A 23,531-nucleotide genomic window follows, 5' to 3' on the forward strand; every position below is an offset into this window, starting at 1 on the left:
ATGCAAGACATGCATGTATGTGCACATATATACACTGTTCTATAAAATAGAAATATCTCTGTGTAGCTAACATATTCTTATTTCAATCAGGGGGGACATTATTTGTTTAAAAGAAACATTTTGCACTTTTAACATTATTGTCAGGATCACCTATGCCCTATTTCTCCTTAACTAAATACCTCGGATAGAATTTACTTTGAGGAATAGAGGAAAATATTTAAAACTAACTGTTGCAAACTTTGTGAATGCTGTCTTTACTGCCTACTTTATTGCATTTTGAACCAGTATACTTACTTTTAGACCCAATAATGCACCTGATTCTTTGGGCATGGTTGTTCTTTTGTTAAGAATAACGCGGCCAATTAATCGGTCTCCCTCTTTTGATGGCTGCCACGTTACAGGATGCTATTAAAATACAAAGTTTAAAACGTGAATGGCATGACTTCCTAGATATAACATCAGTAGCACAGACAGAGCAACAATCAATAAATAAGACATACTGAAACTGAAAAGTTTCTAGAAGGCAATGAAAACTGTCAATAAGACAAAATGGCAGCCTACAGAATAGGAAAAGATCTTCAACAACCCTACATCTGACAGAGAACTGATCCAAAATATATAAAGATCTCAAAAATCTAGACATCAAAATACCAAACAATCCAATTTAAATATAGGGTAGAGATCTAAACAGAGACTTCTCAACAAAAGAATCTCAAAAGGTTGAAAGACATTTAAGAAATTGCTCAATATCAGGAAAACAAAAAAATCAAAATAAAAATCAAAATGACTCTGAGATGCCATCTTACAACAGTCAGAATGGCTAAGGGGAACACTCCTCTACTAGTATTGGGAGTGCAAACTTGTACAGTCACTTTGAAAATCAGTATGGCAACTTCTCAGAAAACTGGGGATCAATCTCCCACAAAACCCAGCATTACTGCTCTTGTGCATATACCCAAAGAATGCTCAATCATACCACAAGAACACCTGCTCAATTATGTTCACAGAAGCATTATTTGTAATAGTCAAAACTGGAAACAATTTAGACACCTCTAAACCGAAGAAAGGATAAAGAAAATGTGGTACATTTACACAATAGAGTTTTACTTAGCATATAAAACAGTGACAATATGAAGATTGGAGGCAAATGGATGAAACTAGACAAAAATCATCCTGAATGAGGTATCTCAGACCCAGAAAGACAAACACAATATGTAATCACTCATAAGTAGATACTGGATATAAAGTAGAGGATAACCAGACCACAATCCACAGCTCTAGAGAAGCCAGGGAACAAGTAGGACCTTGAGAGGGACACATTGATTACCATTGGAAGGGAAAATATATGTGATTTCCTGAGTAAACTGGGGGTGGGGTCAGTAGAGAGGAGGGGATGGTTGATGAGAACATGAAGGAATGGGATGGTCGAGTTGGGGGAGAGATGGAATGGGAGAGCAATAGAAGAGATATCTTGATAGAGGGAGTCAATATGGGGTTAGGAGAACCTGGTGCTATGAAAATCCCCAGGCAACCACAACGATGAACTGAACTAAGACTCCTAGCAATAGTGAAGTGGGTGCCTGAACTGGCCTTTCCCTGTAATCAGATTGGCGAATACTCTGTCATTATAGAACCTTTATCCAATAACTGATGGAAGCAGATGCAGAGATCCACAGTCAAACACAACCAGCCTTGCTCTGAAAGTCCAGTCGAAGAGAGGAAGGAGAGACTATATGAGGGGGGTCGGACAAGACAGGAAATCCACAGAAACAGTGGACCCGAACTCATGGGAACTCGGGGACTCCTGACTGACAGCTGGGAATCCTGCATGGGACCAAACCAGGCCCTCTGCATGTGGGCAACAGTTGTCTAGTTTGGTTTGTTTGAGGGACACTGGCAGTGAAACATGGACTTAACCCTGGTGCATGAGCTGGCTTTTTGGAACTCATTCCCTATGTTGGGAAACCTTGCTCAGCCTTGATGCAGGGTAGAGGGTCTTGGTCCTGCCTCAACTTAATGTGCCCAGCTTTGTTGATACCTGGCCTTATCCTTTCAGAGGAGTGGATGGGAGGAGGTGGGGGAAAGCTGGTGGGGAGGGAGAGGGAACTGTGGTTGGTATGTAAAATGAATAAAAGATTTTAAAGTAGCAATTAATGATGGCATGATTTATACAAAGAAACATAAAAATAAAAAGTGAATGGCTTGTTTTATTTTCTGAAGCTAAATAATGAGCAGTTGTAGCATGAGGTAATTTTGGGGAGAAGAACTAAAAGACTCTAGATTGGGAATACTTTCTTTAGGTGTACTCTGTAGTGGGCTTATAAGGCTTCAATAAGAGCTATAGTTTATTTTCAATGATTCTAAAAATAGTTAGAAACTAAAAACAGTATCAGAAATGACTCTGAAATATAACTAAGTGTAATTTTAATAATTTCTACTATACATAGAGCACCACATTTGAGTTATTAATAGTTATAATATACTGGTGACGATATAAAAATAGTAAATACAATATAAAAATAGTATATACTATATAGGGGTATACCACATATAGATATACTATACATACCTATAGCATGCACATAATATACCTATTGGTGTAGTGATATATATTATAGGTATAGGTATATATCCTATATATGTGGTGTACATATAGTATACCTATACACATATATATTATATAGATCTTGAATTATATTGGTTTATCTTACAATCTAATTTTACTTTACAGTTGTATAAAGGTATTACCATTCAGCAGATACCATATGAATCTTAACTTTTGTCAGGTTGCGACATTTCTGTTATGTATGTACTCCTCTCTCAGGGTGCTGGGCAGGGCAGTGAGACAGGTCCAGACAGTAATGCAATTTGTAAACAATCAGCATCCTACATTGTACCATGTTACAAAGTGATGGATTAAATAGAACAGGTGTATGAAGCACATTTCAATAAGAATATATTATTTTTAATTAATTAATGTGAGGAAGCACACATGCCCTGATGTACATGGATTCAGAGGACAACTTATAAGACTTGGTTCTCTCATTTTATGATGTGGGTTCCAGGGATTGAAGTCAGGTTGTCATGCTTCATGGCAAGTGACTTAACTTCTAAGCCACCATGCAGTCTGCAGTCTATAATTCAAAAACACGTTTAATTTACAATGAGTTAAGTAGGATGTAATCTCATTATATAGTAACTCAAGGAGTACCTGGAATATTTCAGCCTTACCCACATAAAATGGAGTCATTATTGAATGATTTTTTTGTGTGTTTTCTCACATGCAAGAGCTCTAGAGAAAATAATAGTGATGACGTGGATGTGTGACTGTTCAGAAAAATGGAAAGCAAGTGATACAGGAAGGAGAGGAAGTCAGAGGCAGGAATGTAAGTCTGAATAGAATCAAAGAATATATGCAAGAATGAAAATGTCACACTGAAAATTGATATTCTGAGCAACAGAAAGGAAACCTCAAAATAAAATATATCTGTCTGGAGTATGAACATCACTAGGCAGCTTACATCTTTTTAAATACGTATTGGTCAACACTGTGACTATGACAGACATAACCTGGCTTTTAGGGTGGGGTTGGTTCTATTCAACCTCAGCATAGACTGAATTCCCAATGTTTAAATTTTAAATATTTATTTGAACTTGTATTATAGTCAAAGGATGTTAAAAGTTTCAAAGATTTCTCCTCCAGCATTTAAAAATATCTTCTACAGAAGTTAAAACTAGGTTAAGCACTTGTGTGGCCTAACAGCAAAACCTACCATGTTCAATACAATGGATATGAATCTTGTGTGTTTGTGTGTGTATTTGTATGCATTGTGCATGGTTGTTTTTCTCTGTGTTTGTTATATCTCTGGGTGTGTTTATGTGCATATTTGTGCATTGGATACGTGTGCATATTTGTGCTTGTGTGTGTGTGTGTGTGTGTGAACTGAAGGAATGAAATTCTTTCCAATAATGCTCAATGCTCTATAAAAATACTCAAATAAGAAGAGGCCAAACTAATTCATCACCGCAGTGCCATTCTTCTGTACCTACAGAAGTGAAGTCATGTCACCCAGGCTAATGTAGGACCTCAACACGGGACTACTCTCATTTCTCATTTGTCTAAGCATTACTCTGAACAAGTGTTGCAAACTCCATGTGATGGGAAACTGAGCACGGAAATTCAACTGTGGAGCAAACATAAATGCATGAACTTAGATTTAAACCAGAGGCCGTCGTATTAGTTAACCATTATTATAGGAGCAGACGTGCCTGTGTGTCACAGTCATTGATTTCACTCTGTTTGTTTTAAACAACAAAATTGTTTACTTTTAATAAGATAAACTGTGTAAGTAGCACAGGTATCTTACTTTGACCCCACAATCTGAATCTTAATATCTAAATACAGATTATTGAGGTATATAGAAGTGTCTTATTATTATAGAGGAAAGCCATTTCAGTGTGGATACATAAAACATTGTCAGACTTCTTGAGGAACATGTTTTTAAGTATTCTTCTTTTACAAAATAATTTCAAGGGCTGGAGAGATGGCTCAGAGGTTGAGAGCACTGGCTGCTCTTCCGGGGGTCCTGAGTTTGATTCCCGGTGACCACATGGTGGCTCACAGCCATCTGTGATGAGATCTGGCGCCCTCTTCTGGGGTGCGGGCATACATCGAGGCGGAGTGTTGTATACATGATAAATAAATAAATCTTTAAAAAAACAAAAAAACAAACAAAATAATTTCAAGAGGCCCGGTGGTGGTGATGCATGCCTTTAATCTCAGCACTTGGGAGGCAGATGCTGGTTTATCCACATTTTTTCAAAGATAACTCCTTTTCTTCTAAGTGCCCCTTCTAAAGTAAATAATGGCTGTAATAAAATATGTACTTGATCCAGGAAGACTGAAGATGATGAATACTACCTATGAATCTTGACTTGTATAGGCTACGAGAGAGCTTACCGAACTAATAGGCGACGTTTCCCGGCTGTGCCACGTCGCAGGATCCAGCCAGTAATAATCCAAGTCACCTGTGCAGTGGGAAAGAGTGAAAAGAGGTTGAAGTGGGAGATTTCAGCAGTGCAGCACCGATCTCAGCATCACTTCTTCAAGCCCAGGAAATAAGTGTTCGGGTACTACAATCGTGTGTGTTTGGACTCCAGGTTAATATACAATTGGCACGTAGAGGTTAGGGCTTGAGTCACAGAAATGAGTGTTACAGATGTGCCCTCGCAATCAAGAACTACCAGTCACCCTAGAAACACTCACACAGAATAGTGGAAGCCACGGGATTTTCCCCTCCCTGCCTGCCTCAAAAAACTCTACAGCAGGCGGCAGCCTGCCATCTAGTGGTACTAGCTGAGAAATATTAAAATTTAAGCTCTCTGGAACTCACCTGCACTAGCGCCTATCTTTCAAAGTCATAGGATCATCTATATCCGCCTTCATTAACTGATAATATGGCACACATACCTAATACTTGACAATAAATGAACTACCAAGGAAAAGTTAGCAAAGGCTGCAAGCAAAGGACATTGTACTCAACAGTACTACCATAGTCATAAGGAACTTAAAAAGCTCTAGCACTGTACACATGAATCTAACTTAATATTTATTTTTTTAAAAAACAATATTTTAATATTTACTTCTATCATAACGCCAAAGAAAGAAATTTAGTAAATGTAGAAAGGAAAGAACAATATTCACATTATTTGTATGAGATAAAAGACCAGATAGAACAGCTTTTTAAGAAAAGTCAAAATCAAATGACCTTCATGTTTTAAATACCAAGTTAATTCTTTTCCAATGGTCTTTCTATGAATCTCCAAAGAGAATAAAAAATATCAAAGAGTTATCTAACTATACCAGCTAATCCCGAGGCACACAGCCACTACTAGCTAACTGGAAAACAAAAATTTGGCTTATAATTGTATCTTAGCATCAAAAACATTTTCATTGATGGCAAGTATGGGAGACATGGGAACAGGAGAAATGCAATACATAATAATTTCAAGTAGTCCTTAGTCATAAAATCCACACATTTCTACTTCAATGCTTTCTGCAGATTTCTTTTACACATCCTAGAGTTAAAAAATGGTATAAATGCTACAATAAATATTGAAATGTCATTTAAATATTCATAATGATAATGGTGGTTTCTGTGTAGCTATTAATGTTAGAAATGAGGCCATCACTTCACCTGATAGTCAAACCTCTCTCAAAAATCATGTATTTGAATGCACAGATGGTCCAATATCAGCTTATGAATTTCTAAATATCTAAGAACACCTCCAGTTAGAGAAATCGTTTTTTGAACTTCAAAATAAATGAATTTCAAAAGCAAGGATTTTTGCATCTTATGTTTATTATCTGTAGAACTTCTCAAGTTTAATTTCAAGTAGCTAATCTTCAATCCCTTTCAGAAAACAAAATATAATATGAATATTTATTCACAAAATGGTTATTGCTATTAATATGTGTTTCTCCCCAATTTCCATATATTTAGCAATGAGCAGTTAGTTTCTAAGGCATCTTTAAAGACTCATATTCACAGAACTACTTAGACTGCTAGGAGATGTAGAGGAATCTTAGTTGATGTGGGATACCCTTCTGTCCACTGCAAATATGTGTTGCTTTTGTTAGTTAATGAATTAAGTTATGGCAGGGCACAATATAGTCAGGCGGGAAAGCCAAACTGAATACAGTGATAAAGAAGGCAGGGTCAAGAAAAACACCAGCAGCTGCCTGAGAAGCAAGATGTGTGGTAACAAGCCTTGTGATAAAAATATAATGATAGAATTGGGTTAATTTAAGTTGTAAGAGCTGAGTAAGTTGTAATAAGCCTGAGTCAAATGGTTTGTAATTAAAATTAAGCCTCACGTGGTTACTGGGAACTGGCAGGCAGAAGAGAAATCTCTAGTTTCAAATGGTGCCCAATACTGGGCATGAATCCACATAAGACCTAAAACATCTTTTAAAAGTTTCCAAGCACAATGGAACAGGGCCACACTGGACTTCTTAGTCTCTCATGCCAGACACAGCACATAGATGCATCTCTGGGAAAACTGCCCAAGAGATGGAGCTGGCCACCAAATACCATGGGCTGAGCAGCATAACCAGTTACGACAGTCTCTCACACAGGTAAAGAGGCTCCCAGCAGCTGCCTGCGGGTTTGAGAGCACAGCTGCAGGCTGGAGAGCAGAGCACAGCTGCAGGTTACTTAGTACTGCTCTCCAGAGTTGGTGAGGTGAATATGAATCTCGTGGGTACAGTCATGTTGAAAAATTAAACAGGGTGGAGCCCGCAGTCAAAGCTGCAGCTTTGGTTCTAGCCACACCTGCTCAACATTCCAAAAACTCTCCTGGTCATAAAATGATTACCAATATACAATAAAGATAAATTCAGAGAAAAAACAAGAAAAAAAAGAAATTAAAAAAACAACAAAAATAAAAAACTAAACAAAACAAATCCCACCTCTAAACAGGTCACAGTGTGTTTAAAATGTATGTAGGCTTGGGGAGACTAAAAAAGATATAGATACTTATAAAAATAAATAGTTTTTTTAAAAAAATCAAATAGTCTTTAAAGAGAAAGTAAAAAGTAACGTAAAATAGGAAATAAAAGCCACATCAAGTTGGAAAATAGACAGTCTAAATTATGTGTGCTATTTTACTTTTTTAATTTTTTGACTATCAATGAGCTAACTACAGAAAGATATTTGATTGCAGGGGGCTGCTAAGTTAAACCAATATAAAGGTATCTTGCCTTCAAAATTTGGGTCAAAGAATATGTTGCTTTTGAAAAGAGGTTCTGCTTATACTTCCACAGAAGATGAGAACCTGTGGATTCCTTCCAGGCTAATATTGTTTGATTGAGCAAGACACCCCAGAGGTCTCCAATGGGAGCAATGTCCCAGGTGATCAAACATCCAAAACAACTTTAAGATAACTGGTTGATGCAATGCAGCCTCATAGACTGGTGCAGCCAAGATTTAACCAAAATTTAAAATTTTCTCAGGATCCCCATAAGATTACCAGTATACCCAATCAGCAGAGAGTAGTATGAAACTACGCCCAAATTCCCCAAATTGAGTTTATAAATGTATGTTTGAATTTAAGAAGGATTGATTATAAATAGTCAGTGGTCATAGTCAATCTATTACTAAAGAAAAAAGGGGGTTATTATATAGACATGATAAAAGGAAGATTAATATATCTACTTTAATCCAAAAGACAACTATTAATCTCAAAATACATTGGTATGGATTTTGGTTTACTGATACAAATTTAAGGTCAATTATGTTATACTATATGTATATTTCTACTGTTGTTTAGGGTATTATGTTTATATAGCTCCTTTAAAAATGTCATAGCCAGAACCTGGAAACAACCTACATGCCCTTCAACCAAAGAATGGATAAGGAAAATGTGTTACGTTTACACAATGGAGTACTACACGGCAGAAAAAAATAGTGACACCTTGAATTTTGCAGGCAAATGGATGTAGCTAGAAAACATCATTTTAAGTGAGGTAACCCAGACACAGAAAGACAATTATCACATATACTCACTCATAAGTGGCTTTTAAAAATAAAGCAAAGAAAACCAGCCTACAAATCTTAATCCCAGAGAACCTAGACAATAATGAGGACCCTAAGAGAGACATACATAGATTTAATCTACATGGGTAGGAGAAATAGACAAGATCTCCTGAATAAATTGGGAGCATGGAGACCTAAAGTGGGAGGACAAAGGTGGGGAGGGGAGAGGCAGGGAGAGGAGCAGAGAAAAATGTAGAGCTCAATAAAAATAAATAAAAATGCAATGTATAGTTAAGAAATACAATTAGTCATCTATAATCATCAAATTGACAGTAATGTTATTTAGGTTTTCTAGATATACAAAGATATATTTCACATGAATAGGTAATCGTCAAACACTTCAAAGATCTACAAAATGTCTAATTTAAAATGTTTTAAGAACTTAGACTTGCTGGGCGGTGGTGGCACACGCCTTTAATCCCAGCACTTGGGAGGCAGAGGCAGGCGGATCTCTGTGAGTTCGAGACCAGCCTGGTCTACAAGAGCTAGTTCCAGGACAGGCTCCAAAACCACAGAGAAACCCTGTCTCGAAAAACCAAAAAAAAAAAAAAAAAAAAAAAAAAAAAAAAAGAACTTAGACTTTTCTCAAGAGTGAGACATGTCTGCTCCTGGCGGCACCAATTACTTCAAGAGGATGATGGGCATCGAAGAAGCTGCTTATGGAATTTGTTTTCAATGTGATAAGGCTAGCCATTTGGGCAAGAAACTTCTCTTGTCTGGACTACTTGATTGTATGCTGTATAAACTGGACATGCAAGATACACAGGAAAATCATTGCTGAATTTGCCAAAACAAGATAGGAAAATCTTTCAGGGTTCCTGCTTCATGGAAGAAACTGCCAGACATTCAGCAGGACACAGAAAAAAACTGACTGACAAACTGCTAATATAGGTGGGACAGTTTCAAATTTCCCGCTTCACTAAGAAGTCTTCCAGGTACTTATGGGTCTGTAGGCTGAAGATGGATGCCCCAACATTACAGAAGAACTTTGGGTAACTGTCCAGGAAGCCATATTTCTGTCATTTCTAAAGTTTTCACTTCCTGTTTACTTACATAATATTATATCCCTTAGGTCTTTGATGAAGTTGAAGACTAGATAATTGTATTTTCCTTAGTTATGATAAAATAAATTGGATATAAAACTTTACATTCACAAAGATAAGATAGATGATAGAGAAATGTCTTTAATTTTATCAAATACAAATAAACTAAATATTGAAGCTGTAATCCTTGCTTGATAACTGTTTTGCTATATTCAATCTTATAATGTTAAAGTTAAAACCTTCCTTCTTAACTAGACAGAAAAGGAGAGATCATGTGAGATGCCCCTCTGTATGCTGCAAATTTGTATTCTTTTATTGGTTGATGAATAAAGCTGCTTTGGCCTGTGGCAGGGGAGAATATAGCTATCCAGGAAAGCCATACTGAATACAGGGAGAAAGAAGGTGAGGTCGAGAAAAATGCTATCAGTTGCCAGGGAAGCATATGTGAAATAACAAGCCACAATCCTCATCGTAAAATATAGAATAATCAAAATGGTTGCATTTAAATTGTAAGATCTAGGTAATAATAAGCCTGAGCTAATAGGTTAAATGATTTGTAATTAATATTAAGCCTCAGAGTAGTTATCTGGTAACTGTAACTGGTGGGCAAGAGAGAAACCTTCAGTTACACTTAGTCCTTGCTGGAATAGCTACTTTCACAAATCTATACACTTGAGCTCCTTCTCTGCCTCCTCCCTTTCTCTTCTAATTGTTCAGCTTTGTATTTGACTTCTCTTTTCTGAAATAAGTCTAAACACTCATATACAGTGACTATTTCTGGGCAAAGTGTTCCTCAAATGCAAAGAACTAAAATGTTGATGTGTTTAGTAAAATTCAACAGTGACACTCCTCAAATTATGAAAACATACCTTTCAATCAATAGTTTTCTATCACCTACAAGGTATTTAGGTAAAACATCTTAAACAGAGGTTAGATAAATTACTTGAGTATTCCAAATAGGGAGTTAGCAGACAATCAGATAGGTAGACATACTATTAAAAGTATGTCTAGTAATTCCTAATTAGTTATCCTATCTTATGGCAATATGAATGCTACAGAATTTGTAGCCAGATGCTTTGGCAACCTTTGCATATACATGGTATTGGAGACACATACTAATAGTAATGGAACATAAAGAATTAAAAGATCAATACTTGTACCACGCAAAATTTATTTTAGAATACATCAAACCCGTTTGTATTATGAAAGTTTTTTATAGTTTTATGATCATCCATTAAATTGCCACATTTTTACTTAAGCATTTTAAAAAAGAATAAAGAAATAACATGTAATTTTAATATATATATATATATAATTATATATAATTAAGAAGTTTGTGAGAAAATAAGTTTTTAAATACTACAATTGTTCTTTTAACTTAAATTTCCTTGTTATTGGTAGTTAAGAAAAATCCAACAATGTTTGCTCCTAAACTATTGAAAAATACTTCTTAATGAAAATATATTTTATTGTTTATCTATATATTTTTCTCTACTTCCCTCCCTTACCCCACTCCCCTGTATCCTCTCCTATGACATCCATGCTTCTAATTCATCACAAGATCTTGTCTTTTCTCCTTCCTATGTAGACTCATGTATGCCTCTTTTGTTGTCTAGGATTTTTGGGCTTGTGGACTGTAGGTTGTTTCTTTTTCTTTGCTTTATGTCTAGAAGTCACTTCTGAGTGAGTACATGTTATATTGTGTATTTACTTTGATAACTAGTAGATAATTAAAGATATTGATTGCTAGGTTGTGGAGCTTCAAAATGATAATAAATTTAATGAATTTTCTTGTAGAATACATGCAAACATTTGGATGTATATTCAATATACCTCTAGAAGATCTAATCCACTGTTACCACTAATACAGAAGCATAAATCATATCAGTTGTCATCAAAAATCCATACATTGTTATGTTCAAAGTAATTTTATAATTCCTAACTTATTTTTGTGGGACATTTTAACACAGACTAGCTCTCTACACCTTGGAAATAGCGGGCTAATTAAAATTACTATCTTTAGACAGCATCAAGTTTCCATTGCAAAAATTTTCATACAGTATGCAATCTCAATGCAGAAATATATTTTCAATGCTAAATAATATACATGTCATTTTAAATGTAACATGAAACTTGTGTAAATAGAAATATAATAATTCAGCATGATTAGGATCTACAATAAAGTATTAACATGTATTTTTATTCCAAATTTTGGAGTTTGATTTCAGGTGTGAAAGCACCATGGATGCCAATAAAACCAATCCTTATCATTAGACATAAATAAATTCCAAGTAGAATGCTTGATTACACATGTATATTAAAACTATTTTAGAAACCACACTTCTCATTTCATTTAGTAAGTGTTTAATAATTTATGTGATAGGTGCTTGCCCAAGTTGAGTATGTACACAGTGTACAAGTATTAGATGTAAAAGTATCCAAGAAAAAGTACAAAGGTTTGCACTAGTGAAGTATTAGGGAAGGTTAAGTGCATGATCATCTCAAGAATACATACAAGATATATTCTGACATCATCAAAATGAATAATATTAGCCCATACAAATTTTACTGATTCTCAGTAACTCTGCATGATTTCCAGTACATATTTATAACTGTCTTTCCACCATCTCAAGAAACAAACCACTCTTCCTCAATAGACTACGTGACTGTCATAAATACAATGAAAACTGCACAGACTTAAAATCAAAAGTACAACCGAGGTATTTCCTAAATCCCTTAAACTTTTCTTCAAAATATGTTAAAAAATGAAGAAATCATTTTTATTAAAGCTACATTTACCCCAAAAGATCCCAAATCATCAGAGAAATTTAAACTAAGACAAAAAATTTGACCTCAACGCTCTCCTGTTAAAATGGCTCTCTATATTTTTTTAAAGATCAATGTGCAAAATATGGAGAAATATTAGAATCTGTGTATGGACTGGTAGGAGTACAAGTTGGTAAAATTACTCTCTAAAAGAGTAATGAGGTATGCTCCAAATAACCAACAAAACTAAATGATCTGGCAGGAACACTTCAGGGACTATAGACAAAATAACTGAAAATAGGATCTTAAATAAGTAAATACAACCTACACCTTCATGCACATAACCACACTGGTCACCATAATCAGAACATAGAGACAATCTGGGTCCACTGTAGGTTAAGAGGTAAAGAGAATGGGTATGAGCACACAATGAAATGGTAACTTTTTCAGTGTAGAAAGACCTGCTTTTGTGAACAAAACACAGATGAACATAAAAGACATTACATTAAGTGAAAGAAGTCAGACACAGAAAGGTATATGCATGGTATATCATTCCATATGCCAAACAACATAGTCATATAGAGAAGCTAAGAGTAACAGGATGACTTCCAAGGGCTGGGAAGGGGGAGATGGTCTACTGTTCAAGAGTCAACAAAGTTAACAGCACTGCAGTGTATACTCAGAGAACTGCTGATGGCTTAGTTTTTAAATATGTGTCTCAGAAAGTGCAGAAAATGATAGAGGAGGTGAAGAGGTTCACAGCCCTGATTTTGGTCACAGTTTCCCAGGTAATACATAACTCCAGACTCATCAAATTGCATAAAATAAACAGGTATGGTGCTTTCATAAGTCAATAATGTGGTTTAAGAAACAAAAATTGAATTTTTAAATTCCCCTTTAATCTCTTTTTGTCATCGAATCAATATTACTCTTCCTCACTGGAATATAAACTCAATATTTAATTAAATTATAAATTAGTAAGATGATTCACATAAGTGAATCAATTACTAATTATTACTCTAATGAGGTGTCAAATTCAAAGTTTATATTCAGAAATTATTTATAATCCACAGATTCTCTGAAGCCAAACAGACTTTAGACAGTGATCAAATATTTGTTTGAGGGCCTTCAGTGCAGTTCTGATTTGTAATTTTTTAGAACACATGAAAGTGGTTCAGAAACCAGTCCAAGAGAGTGTAGTGCTTTAACACATTTAGTAAGGGAGAGGCTTCAACACATCCCTTCCTTGTTTTAGGAACTGTTGGGTGATTTTGAGAGGGTTTGGGAAGGACGTCAGCATCATGCTCTGTATAACTCTGAAAAACACGGACTTCCTGGCTGAACTCTGACCTCAGTCTCATGGCAAACACTAGAGCGTCTGTTGTTCTTTGAGGGGTAAACGGAGATCATGGACATCAATATAAACATTTCTACAAACATTTTCTAATGATTGTACCTAATTATATATGCTATATATTGTATCTAATTATACATATATATTATTCTTTTCAATTTTTCCTACTAACATGAAAACTGAAACAATACTATTTTTCTGCCTCATGGTTTAATTTAAATTAAATAAATTTAATTTATTTATTTTATTTAAATGGAATAACCTCAGAATCTCATTATCTTTCAGTTTATCTATTAACAGTATTTTAACTTATGAGTTTCTACTTTTTTATATAGCACTTAAAAAGGACATCCATTTTACAGTAAAAAGAGAAATGCCCGTAAAAGCAGGGACTCATAATTCTAAACCTAACCCTATTGGGTACATTCTCTTGATAAAATCTATCCACCTATAAAAACTCTATTCTCTTCTATATATCAGGTATAACCTACTTTGCACATAAAAGTTTTCAAGAGCTTTAGACAAATTACATCATTTTTTCAACTTCCAACAATTTTAGAAGTAAAGTTTAATGTATAATAGCTGCATAAATGGTGTTGAAAATATGAAATCAGTGTTGGAAATAAGATTAACTGGGAAAAGGTTTTCAACTTACTGAAATGTATGTACCTTAGAAAATTGTTTAAATCCTTTCTGCTTATAAAATTATCAAAAGTTATTACTAAAGATGGCTAACAATATTTCAATAGTTTTAACAATATCTTTAATGTTAAGTGGGATAGGTATTTGGTATCAAATACATTTTATTGTTACTCAGTAAAGTTTTTAATGACCTACATGCATAAGAGTTCCTTTTCTAAATGAAAAGCCCAACAATATCATCTAATCAATAATAGAATTAAGTGTTAAGAAGACAATCATGGAGGTGCCTGGGGAGATACTTCAAGTGGTAGTGTTTGCCATGTAAACATGAGGAACTAAGTTTGGATCCCCAGCACACAGACACCAGAGCCAGGGGTGGCAAGGTACATTTGAACTCCCAGTGGCAGGGAGCTGAAAATAGATTCCTGAAACTCATTAGGTAGTCTGCCTAGCCAAATCAATAAGCTCAGTTAAAGAATATGGAACAAAATAAAAAGGAATGTGACTAAGAAGACTTACGATATTGACCTCTGGCTCCCACAATCACACTCACATACCCACACAAGTGTGTACACACACCACCATCCTGGCCCCACAGTCACTGAAGACTTCAAGATGTAACAAAATGTCATCTCTTGATGAGGCAATGAGAAAGCACAGAAAAACTGGGATTTATCTTAAATACTTGTAGATTTTGAGAAATTAAAATGTATTTGAAAGATTAAGCAAAGTTCTTTATTTTGTGTTTTCTACTATTGAAAGCAATACTAATTTACATAAGCTTAGATTTTTGACACTAGAAAATGTTTCAAAATCCAGATATACTCCTTAAAGGCCATGATGCTCAAGGAGCTCTTGCCCTTTGTGTCTGCTCTGCCCTGAGCTGTGGGACTTAGAGAAAGTTAATCAATTAAAATTCTGGAATTCATTCAACAAAAAACTCACAGACATACCCATGTATGAATACACACACATATACATGCATTGACGCATACAACTCTGCGACTTAGTTTTATAAAGTAAATTTGTTCATGATTTTCAGTTAATCTGTAAAATATGATTAGAAATGACAACAAAAGCTGTTTGAGAACATTTGCCAAGGCCACTGATTACAGAACAAAAGCATTGCTGGTGTAATGCTTTAGAGATGAATAATTTTATGTGGAAATATAGCATGAGATGCAATGCCTTAAAAATTACTCCTCCCACCAAATCTAAACATTGATTAGTGGGGTGTACTGGATAACAAATCACAGAATGACAGTCTAGGGGAATTTTTTTAACACAGCAATTCTCAATACATCAGATTTTGGGTAGTGCTGTACCCAGGAGGAAAATATTACACTGCAACTTTCCAACTGACCAGGTTTCCACATTGATACTGAGCATTCCATTCACGTGGGAGAACAGGTTGTGACGTGCAAAGCCTCGGAATAACCAGCCAGGATACCCTGTGGAAAAAATTGGGGTTTATTTGTTTTCATTGTTTGGGGACTGGCTGTAAACCACAGGTTTAAGACACTGTAGTGCTGGACATGTTCACAGTAGAAGCATTGTAACAAAACAAAAAAACATTCTAGAAGTGTCTCTTTGATAAAAGAAAATGCTAGTGTTTGTCTGGACCCAGGCTGCCCAATCCAAACGCACTAATGTTCAATATTCTGAGTGTCAAACTGAATGCTACCTGCCTCTGCATCTGAAAATATGGAACTGGAAAGGAGGGAGACTGAGTCAAGTGTGAGTGATGTAAAGAACAAGAAGAGCAGTTGGTGGGATACAGATAAATATTAAGAGCATTCAAAACAAGTGGAAATGCACACTAAGTTATAACAAGCAAAGGATGAGTTCAATCAGGAGCAAACAGATAGAAGACATACTTTGAAGCCAGAGCCCTCCCCTAAAGTCTTTTTCGTTTCCTCTATGCTCCATTTATGTTCATCATATGTTAATTTGATTTTTATGCCTTTTGTGTGTGGGGGGGAAGCAAACAATTTCTAGATATATAAGGGAAGCATATCTCTTCATGTTGGCAGCTTCTTGGCTGGCAAAAGGAAATCTCTAGGCATGAGATTTTTAAAGGACATTTCTGCTGTATGCATCATCTCTGCTCCTGAGAAAATTGCTAAGTGTTCATATTCACACAACTTCCAAACTGTAAGATGGGAAAGTAGGGCTGCAGAGTACTGAAAGGTCACTGGCCGAAGGCTGATGAACTACAAAAGCAGTGAGTCTTATAAAGGGCATGCTCTTTCAGCTGATCCTCTGATACGTCAAGGCACAGAATAATGGAAACATAGAAATAATGGTCGCATATGCACACAGAGTGTATACATGTCATGCATGCATACCAAGTGTATGCATATCTTATGAAGTCTCCTAACCTAAGGCTGGCCAAAGATTTAACACTTCATCTGAGATTTGATTTCTATAAGAAAAGCATTAGAAGGCTGGGCCATGCATGTCTTTGTACACTTGTAGCCTAGTATTCAAGAAAATGAGGCAGGAGGGTTTCTGTGAGTTCCAGGTCAACCTGGAATATAAGAGTATAAGACAGGCTAGAAGACTCTGTCAAAAAAAAAAAAAAAAAAAAAAAAAAAAGTTTCTCTGTTCTGTTTAGTTGTTCTTCGGGGAGGAGAAGATCTTTCACTCAAAAACCCTGGCAGCCCTATCTCCAGTTCCTCAATCTGTTAAAATCACAAATTACAACACACAGCTACAGTGATCTCCAGAAGGCAACCCAGAAACTCTATTATTTATTGTACTGTACCTTAGTCCTTTTAATACTTAGTTTAATAATATGTGTATAAAACATATACAGAATGTCAATTTAGACTTTATAAAATATATCTGAATTAATCACACTCCGTTACATGACCACTTATCTGAATTGTAGTATACCTGGGATTCTTAGGCCTCCCCCCTATTTCTTATGTCCTTCGCCACTACCACACCAGGCATTTCATGGCATCCTGGAGATGATGTAGCTCTTAAAATGTGTAGTAATTGCCCCTGTCATTATGAAATGGTGTGGAAGGCAAAGCTCTCTTGCATCAGCATCAGGAAGAACATATGTGCACTTGAATAAATGCTTTACTTTTGTTATGAAAGCTGTGTATTTTGTAAACCATTGCACTTTCTCTGAAAGCTAATGTGTTAGATTTTTATGGCTAAGTTTGCAGCCTAGTGCTCAACCTTGATTTTCCCAAGTGAACATTTTATGCATTTTGAATTTATTTCCTAGAACTTTATTTAGTTATAGTCTAGCAAATTTGTAAGTTTTAAAGTCAGAAGTTAAATTTGTTTCACTGAGTATGCACAAATGTACTTTAATATATTTGTTGTAACATTATTTTTACAAAAACAATAAAGTCCTTTTCCATTCATAAATCTCAAAATGTCTTTGATTCAAAGGAAAACAATTGGAGTGGAATTCATGTGAAAGTATTCATTTACGTATAATTTAAATAGCACAATCCCATAATCAAGTTTTCTACATCTTTGGGGGAAATGGGTTGAAGGAAGGTGCCCCTTCTGGGATAAAATTTGTTAGTCACAAATTCTAACTCCCTAAGCTTTATTCCTTGGAAATCGATTAGGCTTGCCCCACTTGGGTTGCAGTCTTTGGTATTCTGCCCAGCAGGACCTTTGATGCTGCATCCTACACAAGACATAATGGGAGAGCACAGAAAGGCATCCTCTCAACTAAAAGAATGGACGAGCAAGGGACAAAGACACTTAACACAAAAAGAAGACAGAAAAATAAAATGCTTACAAGCCTATCTGCCTTCAAAATTGTTATTATTCTCAGCTTTATATACGTAAACGTGGATGATATTGTCTCAACAACTGGGTACACACACAGTTGGGTGGAAGCGCAATGTTGGAACAGCATCCATCAGATGACAACTAAAAAGAACAGACCATGTATGAAAACAAATGAAATTCCTTATGGTGTATAAAAATTTACAACTCTAGTGAGAAAAATGTTAATTAAAATAATGTTAAAAAATAGTGACAATAACTCAAGCTAGTTGGCAAAATAATTACTAACTTAGAAAAGCCAGCTCTCAATCCTGAGGACATTTGTAACTAATACCTTAAAATCCTAAAAGTAAATTATTCCTCAATACACCACAATCAAAATAGTCAGCCAGCCAGTGTTTATCAAATAATGTGTCAGATTCATCCCTCATTAAAAAATTGAATGAACGTATGTTATTTTTCTCCCACTGAGTGTCCTACTTCCTGACATTTGTGAAAGAAATGTGAAAAATAGGGACAACAGGATTAGGTGCTCTCTACATAATGTCATACATTGTCAGCAATCAAAGAGTCTTTTAAAGAATCTTAATCAAACTTAATGCCTCTCCAGTAAAAGCAAACCAAGTAAACAATCTCATCTTCGCTGAAAATTTAGGAGAAAGTTTAAAGTGACTGAAATTGCAGTGTCAGCAATGCCTCCTAATGCATTCAGTGGCACTAAATGTGAAATTAAAATTACTTTACAAACACTGAGTTATGTATTAAATTAATAATTATGTATTAATTCAGTGTTATGAACAATACCCATTTGATGTCTCTTTGCTGATAAAAGCCTTAAAATTCCATTTAAAAATATTTCTCAAGAGAGATACACTGGTTATTGATAAAGATGGCACATTTAGCTAATTTCCTAATAAAATATGTATGTCATGTTTGACCTAACAAGTCTACTAAGCATATAAACTATGTCTGACTTATAAAGTTAGATATAATAACTAAAAGCAAGACTGAGCCCTAGAAATACAAAAGCTAAAAGAAATACTAAATTATAATGAGTAAAATATTTTAATCAACCCAATAATAAAAAATTAATTTACCTTCATATTTGAAAACAAACCTATACGTTTTCTTATGGCATTTGTTCACACTGAGGCTCAAAACAGGGTCTAACATTTGCAAATCAAGCCTTCTACCCGGAGTCACAACCCCCAATGCCCATTTCAATATTTACATTACAGTTATATAAAATTAAAGACTGATCTCAATTTCAAACTAAAAGCCAACCAGTAGTACCCTAAACAAAACCTTTTATTCTAGCTAGTGGGAACATGAGTACCATTTAGTTTTTAGCACAGAATATTTGTGATCCACTTTTGAGATGTAATTGTAAAAAAATTTCAACTTATTTTAATGTCTCAACATTAAATTTTGATTGAACTAGATATTATACTAGCCTGGATAGTTTTCATTATTTACTATTAAAGAGATTAAAATCAATAAAAAGTATCAACTTGATAGTTGTTATAATTTCAACCAAGAACTTACAGTTCTATTGTTTTTTACAAAATGATGCATTAACACTTTAATAATAAAATATAGCATAGGCGCTCGCGTGCACGCGCACACACACACACACACTCCAGATCTTTTGTTTTCTCATTAAAAACCATTTGTTTAATTCAATACTCTAAAAACTTACAAATTAAATAGCTATTTGGGGGTCTCTTATTCTGTGCCTTACTTATGTATGACTTTTATGTCTTGAGTGGATAGTTCTGATCACAGCAAAATCCCACATAAGAAGAATCATAACAACAACAAACAAACAAACAACAAAAACGAAAGAGAAATAATCACTAAACTAAATGTCTGCTCTTTAAATAGAACCAGTGTCTAAAGTCAAGCAATTACAACATAGTGCCTGTGGTCAAAAGAGGCCCGCAACAAGCTCTCAGGTACAGGTGACATAATGTCATTCCATATAAATGCAAACCTGTTCAGAAATCACTCTATTTTGGACTTTTCAGTCATTCCTAATTTATTTCATTAGAGTTTTAAATGCATGTAATAACCATTTACTCATGTTTTGGATTGAAGCTTTGAAAATACACACACACACACACACACACACACACATATATATTTACATTGATATAAATATATCAATGTACAATGGCATCACAGATGAAAATGTAAGATGTCAAATGTATTTTCAAAGCAAGGGCAACTTTAAGGTAGTCTTTGATTTATTTCCCAAGGATAAAAGAGAAATGACTTGCCTTCATGTATGGGACAAGTATGTTTTCTACCAATGAATACCAGCACTTTGTTGTTATTGCCATTAAGATAATGACTGTAACACAAGTTACTTTCACCCATTGTCCATAAGCACATTTAAGGAATCATGCATTATGTAAAATTGTAGGTAAAATATTATGTTTATTGGTATTTTTCTTCTGAATGTTTGGTTCCTCTCTAATATTTCTCTCAAAGTAAAAATAAGTGTTGGAAAGTTCTTGATGAAAATACTGGGCTGGGCGGTGGTGGCACACGCCTTTAATCCCAGCACTTGGGAGGCAGAGGCAGGCGGATCTCTGTGAGTTCGAGACCAGCCTGGTCTACAAGAGCTAGTTCCAGGACAGGCTCCAAAACCACAGAGAAACCCTGTCTTGAAAAAAACCAAAAAAAAAAAAAAAAAAGAAAGAAAGAAAATACTGAAGCATTGCTCTTTTTGCTTGGAGGCTTCTCCTTAAAATAACCACTTACTGCAGGTCCCTAGTAGTATGTTCTCAGATTCCTGCTTAAGATAGACACCTAGGAATCCAAGAAAGTATACTCAAATAAAATGATCTTGGAGATACATACAGAAAGCAAGGGACCTCACCTAAGAAAGTAACTGCAACAATGTGCATTCTAATAAGTCTTAGAAGTCCACTGAGGCAAGAATGACACTGGAAACAGTTGTGTTGATCTCTCGTCACAATTAGCATCTTCAACAATTTCAGAAATATATGCTACACAGAACAATCTATAAAATGATTGGTAAGACCTTAACATTTTCTAAATAAGTTATCAGAAATAATAATTATGAAATCAAACTCTTTAAAAATTACACTTATTTATTCAAGGTCACATAGATGCTATAGTGAAAACTACTTTTAGAGAGTTTATTCCTCCTTCCACACTGTGGAATCTGGGAATTGAACACAGGTGGTCAGGCATGGAACCTGGTACCATTGCCTGTTAATGTATCTGGCCCCTTTTGAACTATCACTGAATCCAAATTAATGGTAGATATTATTGAAAACATGTCTGTTAAAATTAAGCTATTTTAATAACCAATTTTTCTGATTTTGGCTTTGAAATATACTCAATGTTTGTGGCTTATCACTGTAAGAATTTATATCACAAGTCCTTAGAAATGTAATGTATGGAGTACATTCCCCCCAAGTAATTACTCAAATTAGCTAGGCATTCAGTATTGTGGTTATATTCTGGCAAACAATCGACCCTATGATTCTGATAATTCCCTTACACAATTTACTTGAAGCAGGTTATCTACAAATTCTGAATGCACCAACTAGCCTAGAAATTATAGATAGACAGTTGTATTTATAGACATTTTAAAATAATTATATCATAAAATAACCAATAATTCCTTCATTCACTGCTCTACATCTATAAGCTGGCATATTGCTGTCCATTCCTTTTGGCCTTGGAAAGTCTAGAGCAACATGCCTTGGCTTCATTTGCTCAAAGTATATATATATATATATAGTGAAGTACCAGGAAGGATAGGAACTTCTGTTTATTTCATTTTCTCTTTCCAAATGACTTCCATCATTCTTCATAGTCCCCAGTACTTCAAATTGAAAACATCACTTGCTTCTCAAAGATCCTGCTAACAACTCAACAATAGGATCACTTAAAACAACAGGAAGTTGACAGATAGGGGAACACATAACATCCAATGAGGAAGAGTCACTTTACTAAGAAAGTTACTAACTTCCTGAGTTTAGGAGTAGAAATTATAAATCATTCCATTTCCACAGAGCTTGGCAGGCCATTGGCCACATCACCTTTTGCTTTCCTCTCTGCCACGCATACACAGAGAACCGAATCATCCCTTGCCCCAGGCTTGCCCTTATGATGGTAAAGGTCTAGGAGTAACATGACGTAAGCATGGCCATGAACACATGTGGGACCCTTACCAACAAGCAATTTATAAGTCAGTCTACAAGTATGTAGTTCCAGGTTCAATAAACTCTTAACATTCATTCAAAAGGACAGATTTGGTTAGTTGAACCTGGTGAGTGGAATGTAGCTACTGCCTTCCTACTTGCTTGGAATCCTCTGGATTCTGGCAGGATGCAGACGTCTGAAAAATCATTCACTAGGAAGAGATAACAGTCTCTAATAAGAGACTCACTGAGCCTGGGAGGGAGCAAGAGAGCATCCAGGCAGCATGCAGCCCTGCCAGGTGCTAGGATGGTTCCTGTGCCTGTTTGTACTCAGCCCTCAGAGCACTGCAGCAAATCATGTGACTTCTTCTCCCTCCAAGCAGTGCAGCCTAACAGAAAGTGCTGTCAGGACACCACAAATCCCTGTTGGGAAAAGTAGTTACAATGGCGCCAAGAGATTTGCCACCTTAACTTTTAAAAAGCTATTCTCAACCTCTACAAAATCTCACAGGCTACGGTGCTACAACCAAGGGATGAAGTGGGGGGTTACTAAGGAAACCACATCCATTTAAATGTCTGAAAGCAGTGTTGTTTCTACACCGATATTACCATGTGACAGCCTTGAACATCTTAGAAATGCTATGTATCCGCACTGAAGCAGGAAAGTGTTCTCTCTGGGTGCAGAAGATAAAGCAGGGACAGAAGAGGTTGGTGTTCACTTATCCCCAAGGTCACACCTTCATATTTCTGACCCCAAATATGATGCTGTTCTTTTCCATTGAGTGTCTGCACTCTCTGTTCCCTTACAGGATGATCATTCTCAGTGCAAAGCCTGACACCATACACAAAATACAGGCATGGCCACGGAAGTGATCTACAGTCTGCCCTAGCCATCAGAAGAAAGCAGGTCTCAGCATCCTCAGTCTAAACCCTTAAAAAGAACAATCTGCATGCAGCTTCAGTTTTTCTATTTTTAAGACTGAGCATTGAAGCTGTCTATGCAATTCAGTAAACAATGAAAATAAAATATCTGATTAATCGGGAAAGGAAAAAGGCATGCTCCCTGAATTAACTATACACATACATCAAGTTGTGAGTTAAATAGAATACTGAAATACATACAACTCAATGAGCACTTCAGATATACACTCACAGTTTGAGAAACAACATATAAGGCAACCGGATG

At 35.5% G+C, this 23,531-nt stretch overlaps 1 protein-coding gene across 31 annotated transcripts in view; it reads right to left on the minus strand.

Moving 5' to 3' along the window:
- Rims1 (regulating synaptic membrane exocytosis 1) overlaps nt 1–23,531 on the minus strand; it is a 454,154-nt gene that overhangs the window by 149,594 nt on the left and 281,029 nt on the right. For all 31 annotated transcript variants that reach the window (XM_057794819.1, XM_057794794.1, XM_057794818.1 and 28 more), the window contains 2 exons: nt 4,961–5,028; nt 295–405 (listed from right to left, as the gene is read on the minus strand). In XM_057794819.1, the coding sequence (XP_057650802.1) occupies nt 295–405; nt 4,961–5,028 (179 nt within the window). The remainder of the gene's footprint in view (nt 1–294; nt 406–4,960; nt 5,029–23,531) is intronic.

The sequence above is a fragment of the Chionomys nivalis genome, chromosome 19, assembly GCF_950005125.1.
Source record: "Chionomys nivalis chromosome 19, mChiNiv1.1, whole genome shotgun sequence".
Classification (NCBI taxonomy): Eukaryota; Metazoa; Chordata; class Mammalia; order Rodentia; family Cricetidae; genus Chionomys; species Chionomys nivalis.